Source organism: Calypte anna, chromosome 23, assembly GCF_003957555.1.
Source record: "Calypte anna isolate BGI_N300 chromosome 23, bCalAnn1_v1.p, whole genome shotgun sequence".
NCBI classification, from domain to species: domain Eukaryota; kingdom Metazoa; phylum Chordata; class Aves; order Apodiformes; family Trochilidae; genus Calypte; species Calypte anna.
The window spans coordinates 632,745-647,617 of record NC_044268.1 but is presented as its reverse complement, the minus strand read 5'-3'; the positions used below and the strand labels follow the sequence as shown (position 1 = coordinate 647,617).

The following is a 14,873-nucleotide window of genomic DNA, read 5'->3' as shown; positions in this document are numbered from 1 at the left end:
TCACCTGTGGGAGCTGGCAGAGCAAGCAGGTGACCTCCACAACTGTTCTGACAACATCTTGGACACTTTGTGGAGTTTCTGATCTTCCTGGATATTGAAGTGATGTCTGACATCTGTCAGGCAGGGGCTGCCTCACTTCTCTGTGGGCTGCTCTGGAGCAAAGTGGGCTGTGTGGGTGTTGAAGGCATGTCCTGGTGCTGCTCCAGATGTGTGGCACTTCTGTGGGTCCTGGATTAGGGCTGGGAAGAGGTGGGGATGGGTCCCCACTTGCACCCTGCCTGGGTGCAGGCTCTGAGGTCACAAGAAACATCTCTGTCTCCTTCCCCCTGTCCCAGCTGCTGCCTCAGTCCCTCCTGCCCCAGAGCAGGAATATTGTGACAGATTGGTCTTTAGTCTGCACGCCGTGGTGTTGATGACTGTGCTGTCTGTTAGGAGATGGTGAAATTATCTATTTTTTTTTTAATGGAAAAATAAACTGTCCCCTACGTGTGGTGTTCCCCTTGTGTGGCTCTGCTGCAACTATGGGGAGAGTGAGATGACAACACTGCACCCCTGGGCACTGCTTTTGGGGCTCATCTGAACACTCTGAGGGGTGGAGAAGCCCTTGGGGACAGCACAGTGGGGCTGAGAATGAGTGAAAGCCCTATGGACACCCCTGGGGAAGGCAGGGAACCTGCTGACCCAACCCAGCACCATCAGCAACTGGGGCCTGCCACGGGTGTATCTTTGTTGTTCTCAGCCTCCTCTTCTCCACCCCCATCCTCCCTGCACATATTTTTCTCTGGTCCATCTTCTCCATCAGCAGCAGAGACAGTGGCTGTTGCTAAGGAGCTCTCACCAGTTTGAGATACATCACTGGAGTTAATCAGCCAGGGCTGACTCTTTTTTAATTCTTCTGGTGGGCAGGGACAAGGGGTCCCTGGGGCTCTGGTCCATAGGGGGAATGGCGTTCAGCTGCTGGCACAGAATTTGGGCAAAACCCATTCTGCAGCCCTCAGTCCTGGGCTCTGTGACCTCCATCAGGTGCTGCCTTGTGCCAGGTGGGATCCTCCATCACTTGGCCCTTCCTGGCTAACTTATTTTAGTCACTGGGGTACACTCTTTGCTCCCCAAGAGTTCCTGGGGCTCTGCTGGTCATGGTGCAGTTCTCAGCCTGAGCTGAAAGCTGGGCTTGGGTGCACAGCTCTGCCTGGACTCATTCCCACCAGCACCCATGGGAGAACATTTAATTAATCTCCACACCGATTCCATTAACACACGGCACAGGTTACCCTGACACTGCCCTGGCTGCTCCTTCCCCCCCCAGTTGCTGGGCTGACCACTCTTGTGTCCCTCCAGCCCCTCCTCGTCCCGGTGCCACCTTCTCCTTTGCAAACCCCAACGAGCCCGGTGCCCCTTAAGCCCAGAACGAGCTGGGGGGGGTCCCGTGGGTGCCCTGTCAGTTCTGGGTGCCCTGTCACCTCCTGCTCTCCTGGGCTCTGCCAATGCCTCCTCTCTCCCCCAGCCCCTTCTCTTGCCTCCCAGGGGGTTTGCTGCCCCCCGGGGCTGACCCTGCCACGGAGCGGTCGCGGAGCTCTCCCGCCCTCGGTCCCCCGGGATTTAAGGGGGGAGATAGCGGTGGGGCGGGCTCAGTTCCGAAGAGGTTAAACCAAGTCCCGGTGGGCTGAAACCCCGGAGCTTCATGGGATGCCTTATAAAGGGTTCTCCGCCAGCCCGGCAGCGGCTCCGGGAGCTCCCGGTCCGGGCGGAATCTGACGCCGCGCACGGACCAAGCGGTGCCCGGAGCCGCCGGTGCTCCCGGTGCCTTCCCCCGGTATGGAGCCTCCGGGCACTGCCGGGGCGCCGGGAGCGGCGGAGCGGCCCTGGGAGGAGGCCAAGGCTTTCTACGATAACCTCGCCCCCAAGAAGAAACCCAAATCGGTGAGTGGCCCCGAGGTGCCAAGCCCGGCAGCGCTCCCCAGCCCGATGGGTGATCACCCCCTCTGGGTGCTTTCTCTCCTCTGGGTGCCTCCCTCCACATGCCCCATTTCCTCTGGGTCTTCCGGGGTCTCTCCAGGTGTCCCATCTCCTGAAGGTTCTCTGGGGTCCTCCTAGGTGCCTCATCTTCCCTGGGGTCCTTTTTGGATCCCTCTGAGTCTGTAGGTGTCCCACCTCCCGCATGTTCTGGGTGCTCCATCTCCTCCAGGTGCTTTGGGCCGCCCCTGGCTGTCTCTGGTTTTAATTTCTTTGACCCCCATCCAGGTCCTTGAAGGAAGCCTTGGGTCTTTCCAGGTACCTTCACTCCTCCATGGCATCTCTGGATTGCCTTTGGTCGCCTGGGGTCTCTCTGGATTTCTGCCCTCCCTTCCTCCCCCCGTGTCTCTCGGGGTTCCTGCAGGTCCCCGGGGTGTTCCCTGGTCCCTCCTGGGCTGAAATGTCCTTGCAGAGCAGCTCCGTGCCCCACGAGCTGCTTGTCCCTTGTCCCAAGGCCCTGCCTGGGACAGGAGGGGTGGCTGTGACAGTGCAGGGGGACAATCAGGGGGGAGAATCGCATGGACACCCCCAGGCCAGGCTCTCCTGCTCGGGGGGATTAGCGGGCAGCGGGTGTTACCTAACCGGGGCTGAGCCCGCTGGGTTTGAACACGGGAGCACCTCAAGTGCTGCTGGATCTGGATCTGGGAATGGCTGCAGCAGCAGTGGGGGGGGGCTGGGGGCTGTGCCCACCCAACCCTCCCCATCCCCGGGGCTGGGGGTCCCCATGGAGCTGGGGGAGAGGGGGGCAATGGCAGAGCTGCCAAGTCGGGAGCCTGGTGGCACCGGGTGGTTTTTGCGGGGAGGATTGGGGTGACCTCGCTGGCCAGGGCATGTGGCCAAACCTACCTCCCCAACCCCCCCAACCCTTCTAGGGTCTCCAAAGTGGAGCAGCCCCTTGTGCTCTCCCCGCTGGGGACACGGCTGTGGCCCCGGCCCTGCACCCACTGCCAAGTGTCAGAGCTGCTGCCGCCTTCGTCCTTCCTAGAGGAGAGGGACAGGCTGGTGGGATGCAGCTGGCTGTCATCCATGCCACGCTTTGGGCCTCCTGCGGGTGTCAGCCCAAGCTCCTCCTCTTCCTCTCCATGGCAGCGAGACGGTGACCCCCGTCTCTGCTGTGCAGCTGGGGAAACTGAGGCACGGGGCAGCGATGTGGTTTGCTTGCACAGTGGCAGAGCTGAGATCCGGGCACTCGGGCTCTGAAGTTCTGCTGTGCCACCCACCCGTGTGGGGCTGGGGACGTTATCCAGCCCTGTGCCCCTCTTCTGGGCCAGCATGGGGACCTGGTGCTCATGGCCAGGCAGCTCAGCTGCCCTCGCCCACAGCTGTCCCAGCCTGTGATGGATGGCTGCAGAGCACCTTTCTGATTATAAATAATATGTCCGGAAAACCCAAAAACATCTCAGCCATTGCCCTGAACTTTAATTTGATCCTGAGCAGGGTGCTCATGGCCACCCTGGCCTCCCTTGTGCACATGGGAAATGGGGCTTGGGGTTTGGGGTCATCTGTCTGTGCCCTTTCAGGTGTCTGTAGGTCCTCTTGGCCAAATGTCTTCAGCAGCTGGAGCAGATACTGGTGGGGGAGCAGGCACCAGCACAGCCCATCCTGGAGATGTGGCAGGAGGCAGGATGATTTTGGGGAACGTTTCTGGGGGAACCCATTCTTGGCTGGGAAATGGGTTAAGGGGAGCCCTTGGGGCTCTCTGCTTTGCAGGGGTCTCTGCTGTCCCCATGCCCTGGCTCCCACTCTGCTCCCTGCCAGCTGGGGAGGTCAGTGCTGAGACTTGTCACTCTTCAGCAATGCAGAAAATGTCCCCCAGCCTCTCCGGTGACACCGTGCATGGAGGGGAGGCTGGGTTGGTGGGTGCTGGCCTTCTGCTAGCTCCACTCCTCTGGGTGCCCTGCCTGGCCCCTGCTCTGCCAGTCCTCTGCACCCAGGCTCCATTTTGGGGTGCTTTAGCAAGGGTGAGGCCCATGCTTGACCCCAGAACATGCCCTTCTTCATCCTTTTCTGTGCCCTAAATCACGCACCAAAAATTCACCTCAAAATTTAGACTTTGCCCACAAGGATTTGGTCTCCTGTAGCACCCAGGGACATGCCCTGAGCTGCTGAAGTTCTCTCAGGTTTTCAGGATCGAGGTGAAGCCAGTGGATTCAGCTCCAGGCAATGCAGCAGGGTCAGGGGATGCAGAATGGGATCCCTGCTGTGGCTCCTGTCTCAGAACCAGCCCTGGTCTCCAGGAGTGGCAATGGAGCTGCTGGTGATGGGTGTCACTGTGGACACCTGTGGCTTTTGTGGTTTGAGGGGTGAGGGGGGGATCACAGCCCCACTGCACATCCCGTGAGCCTGTGGGATTTCCAAATGCCTGTCTCTAATCCTTGGGGGGCTGCTTAGGATCTGCATCCGATTAGGAGGGTGATTTAAAGGCCTGCCAGCTGTTGGGTCTGCAGAGGAAAATGTGCCAGTTCCAGACACTACTGCAATACATCTTTACCCCCAAACTGGGGAGTTTGGGTCTGGGGTTTGTCATTCACAGAGCCAGAGCCTGCTGCAAAAGTCATTTATGCTTCTGAGATGGGGTTTGGATCTTGTGGACCACCTGGAGCTGTGGCAAGGGCTGATGTTACTCTTCAGAGGGCTGGGATGTCAGGATGTGTCCCTGGTTGTCCCTTCTGTCAAGCTGAGCCACAGAATGGACCCAAGGTTGGGATGGGACTTTCCCCCACACTGCTCTGCTCGTGCTTCTGCTGAACACATCATTAATCCCATTCCTGATGCTCTGGGCTGGATCTGACCTGCCTGTGGGAAGGGAGGAAGGGAGAAGAGCTCACTGTGAAACCCCAGGCAGGAAACTGGGTTGGATTCATCCGAGCTGAGCCCCACAGCCTCTTCCTGGGCTTGCATGTGCTGATGAGCTTTAATTGACCTTGGATGACCTTGGATGCTGCTCTGAGGGTAAAACAGGGTTTATTTCTCAGGGTGCCCAAATCTGCTGGGGCTGGGGTGGCTGGACAGGGGACTGGGTGCTGTGTTGGGGACAGGGTGCTGTGTTGGGACAAAGTGCCAGCTCATTCCTGGGACTGAATGCATCCTGATGAGGACTGTGAGTGGGATCCTTCCCATGCACTTGCTCCCTATTAAAAACAGAGGGTTTTTTTCATGGTGTTTCAAGGCAAAATGGGGTTTGTTGGGTTGCTGACTGCACTCTGCTGGAGGATTTGAGGTGCTGTGGTTCCCATAGCTCTGGGACTTTTTAAAGCCTGTTTTTGGATGTTCGGAATGATCCTCTGCAGTTCAAGTGGGGATGGAGAAGCATCCAAACAACCTCGAGGAGGGAACGCTTCCAAATGAAACCTCCACTTCAAAGAAATGTCAAAATGCAGCTCCTTCCTCGCCCAGCAGAATTGCCTGATTTTTCAAATGTCAGCGTTTCCCAGAGAACAGCAGGGGCAGTTCCAGCCCAGCTGGAGCTGGGAGCTGCCTTAGCACCACCCGGGTGAGACTTTTCCTGCAGAAAGTGCTCCAAAGGTGCAAATCTTCCTTGGCAGGAACAAACAGGATCCGGCAGGTCCTGTTCCCACTGGCCAGGCTTCCCGCCCGCTGGCAGCTGAGGCTCCAGCAGCCCACGCTGGGGCAGATTGTGGGCCCCAAGCTTATGATTATTTTTATTGCTGTGTTTATTAGCTCTTAAATTAACCTCCTGGAGGCTGGTGCCTTGAAATGGTTGGGAAGGGACCTTGAGTAGCCCGTTGGAGTCGCGCAAGGTGCCGGCAGTCTTGGCTCCCTCCGGGTGCAAGGTGTGTGCTGGGAGGAGATAAAGGTGTAAATTCCAGCTGGGCACCCGGCTTGGCTTGGATTATTCCTCTGCACAGGCTCCTGCAGGGCTGGCTGGGGAGGATGCTCAGCCCTGTGCTCCACTAGGGAGCAGGAGTGGGGAGAAAACATCCAGCGGGTCTCCCGTAGCTGGATCAATAACCCAGTGGTGCAGGGACTCCCTGCTGGAGGCCAGATGTGCCAAGACCTTTCATAGTTATTAATATTTTCAGCTACTAAATGGCCCGTGACACCAGAGTTATTAATTAATGAGTTGGAGTGACAAGAGCTGACCCAGGACAAGTTAATAGCTAACACCTCCTGGGCAGCTGTGTGTGGGATGGGGACCTGGCTGGGGTTCACTCGTGGGAGTGATGCTGGTGTCAGCTCCTGCATGGACCTAGGTGAGCTGGTGTGTCCTGGGGTTGTTCACCTGCTTTCTGAAGAGAACAGCATCCAATCGGGACCTTATTTCTCCAAAAATGTCGTGGGAAAAGGGATCCTGCTGGCCCCAGTGATGGATGTTCTCTCAGCCTGAGCTCAACTGTCTCCTAATCACCCATTGCTTCATCTGCTTGCTGGGGATTTTGGGCACTCGTGTGCCCTCAGAGAGGTGTCTGGGACCCATGGTGCTGCAGGGCTGGCCCTGGGCACTGCTTAGGGTGGGGATGAGGTGCTGGGAATGGCACCGGGGTGTCCTTGACTCCCTCCTGGCTGTGTCTCCATGCTGGGCAGGATCAGCAGGGCCAGGATGGGGGCAGAGGCAGCCCCGGGGCAGCCCTGGGGGCGTGCAGATCCCTCCCCCCCCCCCAGGGGGGTTCTCCTGGCTGTGCCAGGCTGCTGCTTCTGTAGAGCTCAGCCATGGGCAGGGTGGGAGCTTGAACTTGAGAGCACCTGGGGATGTGAGGCCTCCTGCCCCCCGGACAAGCAGGATTGCCAGAGAATTAATCACGGGGTAACAGGAGGATCCGGGAGTGACAGAGGAGCTGAGGGTGTGAGGTGTTTCTGAGGTGCTGCCAGGATCTCACAGGCTCCCTCTGGAGATGCAGACAGAGCTCCCAGCTCCCCAGGAGCATCCCTGGTGTGAGCCCTGAGTTCTATCCTGCTCCCAGAGTCTGCTGGGGAGAGAGCTGCCTGTCCCACCATCTCTCCTTGGGATTTGCTGTACTTGGAGCCAGGATTTCTTGTTGGGCATCTGTAATGAATTTGCTCTTCTGCCTGCAGAGAGTGCTGGGGATTAACACCTTCCTCCAAGGGGAGAGGGAGGATGGGTGGGGGACAAGATGAGATTGGCTTTCCTGGTGTCCCCACCAAGCCCCAGTAGAGCCTCGTTGTTGACTTCAGTGGCTTTTGGATCAAGCCCCAAACATTAATAATAATGACTCATAAATCATTGCTCACACCACCTGCTCTTCATGTTTCCACCCACAATAACTATATCAAGTGTTTTTATGAGCTGAACTGGCACGGGTTGTTTGTCACATCTGGACAGCATCGTGGGAGTGTGGAGCTGGCTGAGCCACAGTGTGTGTGGGTTTGGGTTTTTTTCCTGGCTAGAAGGGGGGAAAAGCCACACAAATTCCTTCTGCATGGGCTTGAGTGGTTCTCCTGGGGTAGCACATTGGGTCTGGATGGGTCCTAGGAGCCTGTTTGCAGTGGGAGGGCTTGGGCATGGTATGAGCAGGACCTGGAACACCTCTTCTGTGAACACAGGCTGGGAAAGTCAGGATTGTTCAGCCTGGAGAAGAGAAGGCTGCAAGGAGACCTTAAAGAACCTGCCAGGACCTAAAGGGGATCTACAAAAAAGCTGGAAAGGGACTTTTTATAAGGGTGTGCAGGGACAGGAGCAGGGGGAATGACTTTAAAGTGGAAGAGGGGAGACTGAGGTTGGACATGAGGAAGGAATTCTTTGGGGTGAGGGTGCTGAGCCCCAGGTTGCCCCCAGAAGCTGTGGCTGCCCCATCCCTGGCAGTGTCCAAGGTTGGATGGGGCTTGGAGCACCCTGGGCTGGGGGAGGTGTCCCTGACCATGGCAGGGGGTTGGGTGCTGGGGCTGCCTCCCCATTTTCTCCCTTTCCCTGCAGCCAAAGCCTGAGAATGCCATCACCATCGCTGTGTCCTCCCGAGCCCTATTCCGCATGGAGGAGGAGCAGAAGATTTACACTGAGCAGGGGGTGGAGGCCTATGTGAAGTACCAGCTGGACCATGAGAATGAGCCCTTCCTCCCTGGGGCTGCCTTCCCCTTCGTCAAGGTGAGCACCCACCCACCTAAGCTGAAGCTGCACGGTGGTCCCAAAAACTCTGGGGAGTGGGGTGGGTGTGTGGGGCAGGGCTGGGGAATGAGCAGCGTGGCAGGAGGGATGGAGCCAGAGAGCAAAGAGAGGTCAAATAAACCTCCTGGCAAGTGCTGTGCTTCTTCCAGGACTGTGGAACTGCTGAATTTTTTCCCAGTTGGCAACTGAGCCCAAGAATTGGAGAAATCACCTCTTTGGATCATACTGAAAGTTTCCCTTTAGGGAACTCTTATCTCTTTTTTATTATTATAGCAATTTATTTTTTCTTTTAAATTGGCTGAGTTTAGCCTTGGTACAGACTCGTCCAGTTTCTAATTTTGACGTGTTGAAACGAGGCATTTCAAACTTTAAAAACGCTTTCCAATTTCTGCTGCAGTTCCACTGGATTTAGTGCTATTTTGTGTGATGGCCCTCACTGAAACAATCTCTTGCTGGTTTCCAACAAATAAATAAATCCATCTGGAGGGCAGAGAGACTTGTTCTCTTTCGGATTGCTTGAAAAAAATGCTTATTTGTAAACTTTCAGCTAATTTTTTCTCGCCTAGTGAACACTTGAAACCTTTTGTGTTTGAAAATAGAAGAGCAGCTATGCAGGTTTTTTCCCCAAATCAGCTTTTTTCCCCCCCAGCTAACACCGCTGGCTGCTTGGCTCAGGGTGTAGTTGTTTTCAGGCCCTGGTTTTGGGGAGCAGAAGAGAAAAGAGGGTCAGGGCCATGCCTGGGGCTCAGTGACATCCACACCCCCCTTTCCCTGGGGTGCTGCAGGCTCTGGAAGCAGTGAACACGCAGCTGCGTCAGCTCTACCCCGACAGCGAGGAGCTCTTTGACATCGTCCTCATGACCAACAACCATGCCCAGGTTGGGGTTCGTTTGATCAACAGCATCAACCACTATGGTGAGCTGAGAGCAAAGCTGAGCCTTGCCTGGGTGCTGGTGGGTTTGGGTTGGTCTCATTGCTTGACTTGGATTTTCTTCCAAGCTGCACCCTGAGCCCACTTTCTCCCGATTTTCCTGGGCTTTGGGTGGAAGTTTGGGCTGGTGGTGAGGATGCTTTGGCTCTAGGATGGCAGTACTGAAATTTGCCTCCATCCTGCTGAATTTGGGGGGGGGGTCACAGGGGAGTGGTGCCAAGGGTTGTTTGGGGGGGACAGTCAGACACACCCTGGGGTCCATCTGCCCTCAGATCTGTTCATCGAGAGGTTCTGCATGACGGGAGGGAACAGCCCCATCTGTTACCTCAAAGCCTACCACACCAACCTCTACCTCTCCTCTGACGCTGAGAAAGTGAGTGGGGCCATTGAAGAGGGTGAGTCTGGGGTCCAGATTGGGGGGTGGGGGGAGCCTGGAGCCCTCAGGGGGTTGGTGCCAGCAGGGATAGCTCCAATGTCCCTTCTCCCTCTTTTGATGTGCAGCTGGGGTCTGCCTTGTCCCTCATCCCCTCCTTGGTGCTCCAAAGAGCCTCTGGTTTCCATAGAAATAAGGCTTTCCTGGGGCTCCACAGCTCTTCCAAAGCAAAAGCACTGTTTTTAACCCCATAATTTTCGTATGCAAAGGGAGGTTTGTCAGTTGGGAATTTGTTGTTGCTATAAAAGGTCTTGGGGCCAAGCTGCAGGCACTGCCGGGTGCCTGCATTTCCTTGCAGTGTTTGTGTTTGCTTCCAGCCCGTTGTGTTTTGCTCTGCTCTTCAAGGGATAAGCCACGAGGCCACAGGTCCTTGGGTAACTTCCACCTCTTGCCTCCCATCTTCCCTCCACAGGGATTGCTGCAGCCACCATCTTCAGCCCCAGCAGAGACCTGGAGGTGTCAGATAACCAGCTGCGGGTGGCATTTGATGGTGACGCCGTTCTCTTCTCTGATGAATCGGAGCAGATCGTGAAGGCTCACGGCTTGGACATGTTCTTTGAGCATGAGAAGGCCCACGAGAACAAGCCTCTGGCACAGGTAGTGCTGGGGTGCAGCCAGAAAAAGCCTCTGGGAGAGAGGGAGAGCCCCCAGGGATGCTCTCGGGAATGCCCTGGGGTTGGTGCGTGGAGTGTGAGATGGGGTGGGTCAGCTGGCCCCTGGGATGTCCATGGCTGGTTCTGCTGGGAAGGAGGAAGGAGGTCAGCAGTGAAATGTTTTGTTTTGGCAGGGACCCCTGAAGGGCTTCCTGGAGGCCCTGGGGAAGCTGCAGAAGAAGTTCTACTCCAAGGGGCTGAGGCTGGAGTGTCCCATTCGCACCTACCTGGTCACTGCCAGGAGCGCGGCCAGCTCGGGAGCTCGAGCCCTAAAGACTCTGAGGAGCTGGGGCCTGGAGACAGATGAGGCTTTGTTCCTGGCTGGGGCTCCCAAGGGGCCATTGCTGAAGAAGATCCGTCCTCACATCTTCTTTGATGACCAGATGTTCCACGTGGAGGGAGCCAAGGAGATGGGCACTGTGGCTGCCCACGTTCCTTATGGCATCGCTCAGAAGCCCAGGAGGCCGGCCCAGGAGAAGCAAACCCCAAACAGCAAGTAGAGGAGCTGGCTGGGTCCTGTGGTCCTGGCATGGGGCACAGACTTCACCCCATGCACCATGCACTGAGCTGGGCTGGGGGCTGCAAGGCAGAGAGCATTTGCTGGGTTGTTCCCCAGCCTTGCTGGGGGCACGGATGGAGGAGGGGGCTGATGAAAAGCTTCCTTTAGCCTCTGTACTCGTTGCATTGCCATGGGGTTGTCCCTGTTCCTCCTAGAACTGGAGGTTTCCCCAGGCTGGGCAGCCCCATGAGCCCTTTCTCTGTTTTTCCACGCTCTGCACTTGCTTCAGGCAAAATCCCTCGAGGATGGAGCTCACCTTCTGCCGACTGTGCCAGGCAGGTTTAACCTTGCAGCTTCAAACCCCAGGTAATTCCCAAAGCCTTTGATTTACAAAGCAAATGTTCAGGCTGAACTGTTGAACTGGAAAGTTGGGAGCCCACAAAACCCCTTCTTGGCACTTAGAAACAAAGTCTTGTCCCTTTTAACTCAAATGAAACCCTAATATTGTTCTTTCACAGATCCAGCCCCTGCTCCCCAAGCAGAACATCTTTCATGTCTCTGTCCTTTCACCAAGATTTCCTCAACTGAACAGCTTTCCTTTTAGGCCTTAAGTTGGGAAAAATAGAAACAAACAGATCTTAAAGGATTAATTTTCTTTTTTTATTGATTTAATTTATTTTTTTCCCCCACTTGGAGCTTTGGGCTGGTGTCTTGTTGGCCCAGAGTTTTCAATTTGGGTTTCAGAGTTGCCTGAGTTAGCACTTCAAAACCATCATCTCTGTGAGGCATCCAAAGCTCAGCTCTGGTGTGAGCCATCCCGAGTCTGCAGATCCATGCCTGAGGCTTGAATTAAGTTAAAAGCAGGTCCTAATATATTAGGGACATCATGTGAAGTCCATTTAAGTAAATCTGCAGAGAATTTCAGCCTAGGGGTTTTAATTAAAGGGCTTTTTTCCCCCCACTCTCTTTTCCAAGCTGAGCCCATATGAGTTGATAATCTTTTTCTCCTCAGCTTCTTAAAACCTCTGATGTTTCCTAAAATAGGCACCTCTGGTAGTGATGCTGTGAGAGCAACCAAATCTCTGATTAAAAAAACCAGGAAGAGAAAATCAAGTCAGCTGCACTGAGATGGGTGCAAAAAATCCCACTGCTATGTCTGCACAAAGCCCTGTCCCTAAGGACAGGCTCAGGAGAAAAATGTAAAGATTATTGATTATTTCTTCCTTGTGTGGTTTTTGGTTTCCCCCTCTTTTTGTTTTCCCCCTCTTTTTGTTTTCCCCCTCTTTTTGGTTTCCCCCTCTTTTTGGTTTCCCCCTCTCTGGTTTCCCCCTCTCTGGTTTCCCCCTCTCTGGTTTCCCCCTCTCTGGTTTCCCCCTCTCTGGTTTCCCCCTCTCTGGTTTTCCCCCCTTTTCTCCCCCTTTCCTCCCTTTTCTCCCCTTTCCTCCCTTTTCTTCCCCTTTCCCCCTTTTCTTCCCTTTCCCCCCTTTTCTCCCCTTTCCCCCTTTTCTCCCCCTTTCCCCCTTTTCCTCCCCTTTCCCCCTTTTCTCCCCCTTTCCCCCCTTTTCTCCCCTTTCCCCCCTTTTCTCCCCCTTTCCCCCCTTTTCTCCCCCTTTCCCCCTTTTCTCCCCCTTTCCCCCCTTTTCTCCCCCTTTCCCCCCTTTTCTCCCCTTTCCCCCCTTTTCTCCCCCTTTCCCCCCTTTTCTCCCCCTTTCCCCCCTTTTCTCCCCCTTTCCCCCCTTTTCTCCCCTTTCCCCCTTTTCTCCCCCTTTCCCCCTTTTCTCCCCCTTTCCCCCTTTTCTCCCCCTTTCCCCCCTTTTCTCACCCCTTTCCCTCCCCTTTCCCCAGTACACCCCATGGTTGGGCACAAAGACTGCCCAATGTTATCTGCTGGTTTTCTACAAACACAGCAACTCCATGGGCTGAAGTTTCCCAGGAGATGTTTCTGCCTCTGGCTCAGCTTTGTGGGGAATTTTCAGCTAGAACGGGGAGGCTGGACCTGGAGTTGCTGCACTTTTGACAAATATATAAGCAAGGCAGTGATGCCTTGAGTGGCTCGGGAGACTCTTCTCTCATTGCACTAAATCCTGCTCTAGCAGTGAAGAAAAAAAATGCACTTTCCCCCCCCCCCCTCCCTGAGCTGTTTCACTGCTGTTTGTCACATCTGGGTGACAAGCAGCTCTGAGGAAGGTCTAAAATCCAAACAAAAAAAAAGTATTTGAAAGAAATGAGTGTCTCTATAACACACATATCAATAGAGAGGTTTATGAAAAGGTCTTTTTAATGTGAAGCCCAGATATGGATCTGAACTCTATCTTGGAGACCTTTTTAGCAGCTGCTTGGGGGAGAACAGCCTGGCCTCCCAGGAAACATTTCCAAGGTGTTTCCTGAAGATCTCAACACCAAAGCCCAGCCAAGCCCAGGATGCACTGGGGGCTCCCACCAGCCCAGGGTGATCTTGCAAGAGGAACAGGGTGGTCAGAAAGCCCCCTGGGACCCCTAGCAGGACAGGGTGTTGGGTGGATCAGATATGGGGTGCAAGCACAGCCACTGCTGGCACTGGGTGCTGGTGGGGGATGAATGCTTTGGGTGAGGGGTGTTGGGAGGGCTGGGCTGAGCAGGAGGAGATGCTGTTAGCTCCAGGGAAGTGATGTGTTGTGGTTTTGGGACTCTGGGCCCTGAAGCTCAGCAGTTTCACTGCTGCCTTTCCAGTCCATGAGATGCAGAGGGAGCTGGGTGCAAGCTGTGGGTCAGGGGTGCAGCACAGGCAGGAGTTTTCTTGGCTCTGCTTAGGGCCCTCCTGCTGCCAGGGGAGTTTAGGGGTTGCTGGGGCTCAGGAAATGTGTCCCAAATGAGGTAGATCTCCCTTGGCACCTCCTGAGCCCCTCCTGTGTGTGGAGCATTTTCCACCCCCACAATGGCTTCCTCGTTTGTTTTTATCCCCGTGGCTTCTTCGTTCTCCCCCATCACCACGATTGGCAGAGGTGGATTTGGTGCTTGGGTGCTTTCCTTGTGTCCCCATCCGTGACATCCCCTTGTCCTGGGGGATGTGAGGTGGTCCCCAGGTTTGGTGCCATGGGGTGGGCACATCTCTCAGCCTGATGGGCTGGTGTGGTTGTACCTCTTGTGCTGCTCTGGCTACAGGACTGTCCTGCTGTGTGTTGTTGCTGTGGGTTTCACTTCGTTGTCCTCCAGTGGGGTTGTAGTGAATGGACTGCCCATGCTAAAGAAATCCCTCTGGGTGTATTTCTGTATTAAACTGCGTTGGTCCCAGCCTGGCTCTCTCCATTGCCATTGTCACAGTGGGTGTTTTGGCTCCCTGGTTGCAGCCAGCAAGAATGGCTGAGGTGTCCCTGCTTGGAACCTCCCCAGTTTTATGGTGAAGGGGTGGGGATGATGAGGAGCTAAAAAAGACCTTTTGAGATTGAAGGGAATTCAGCAAATGTAATAAAAGAAGCTACCTGGGGAACTGGATGCCTCTGGGGGAGATGGGATTCCAGAGTTGAGAGATGTGCTGAGATACAGCTATCTCCCTCTGCTTTGTGAACAGGCTTTTATTGTAACCTGGTGATGAAGTCCTAGATAAAAATAAAATCTGGCAGAAGACTTTTGTCAACTTCATCTTCTCCCAGCCAGCAGGTGGGAGGCAGCAAAAGCTTTTTAGAGATTTATTGTTGCTGAACTACTGGGTTCATCAGAATAAGAATAAGGATGCTGCAGTTCTGGGTTTTGCTTCTCCCTGTCAGTAAGGGGAACAGATGCATTAAGGGGAAGCAACAAATTCACCATCTGTCACCAAATATAGCCAAGGAATGTCCAAAGGCCCCAGGGCAGCATCTCTGCTATGGGTGTTCATTTAAGCAGAGTGTGTTCCATCCTTCCCTGCTGGAATGCCTTTCCAGTGCCCATCCCCAAGCCTGCATGATCTTCCAACAGATGCCTGGAAGGAAAATCAAATTGCAGCACTGATAAGGCCCATGTTGCACCATTGAAAACCCAGGTAGGCTCACCCAGCCCTGAGAGGTCAGGATGTCCATGCTGCCTCTGATGTTCATGCAAAGATGGTCCCAAACCCTTGAGTCAGTCTTGGGGACCAGTGGTGGCAGTGGGGCAGAGGAGCCAATGGGTCATGGATAGACAAGGGGGGAGAAGGGGGAGGCTTGTGCCATTGGGTCTGTGATGTCTTGTCCTTGGTTTGCTGGAAACCTGAGGTTTTGTTTCTGCTGCCTGTTTTCTGAGCTTTTCCCTTCACCAGTCATCAAAGG

The 14,873-nt window shown here is 54.9% G+C and overlaps 1 protein-coding gene across 1 annotated transcript; it reads left to right on the top strand.

Moving 5' to 3' along the window:
• The first annotated feature begins 1,731 nt into the window (after positions 1-1,731).
• On the top strand, positions 1,732-11,706 carry NT5C1A (5'-nucleotidase, cytosolic IA). The gene is made up of 6 exons (XM_030464352.1): positions 1,732-1,920; positions 7,907-8,074; positions 8,881-9,010; positions 9,299-9,421; positions 9,872-10,056; positions 10,247-11,706. Exons 1-6 carry the CDS (start codon positions 1,816-1,818, stop codon positions 10,610-10,612), a joined length of 1,077 nt encoding a protein of 358 aa, XP_030320212.1. The 5' UTR covers positions 1,732-1,815; the 3' UTR covers positions 10,613-11,706.
• Positions 11,707-14,873: the final 3,167 nt, after the last annotated feature.

Bases quoted from the DNA above. Each gene is read 5' to 3' on its own strand.
- NT5C1A (XM_030464352.1), top strand. From the start codon at position 1,816: ATGGAGCCTCCGGGCACTGCCGGGGCGCCGGGAGCGGCGGAGCGGCCC. The intron at 9,011-9,298 runs GTGAGCTGAGAG...ATCTGCCCTCAG, and splicing joins CAACAGCATCAACCACTATG to ATCTGTTCATCGAGAGGTTC. The intron at 10,057-10,246 runs GTAGTGCTGGGG...TTGTTTTGGCAG, and splicing joins AGAACAAGCCTCTGGCACAG to GGACCCCTGAAGGGCTTCCT.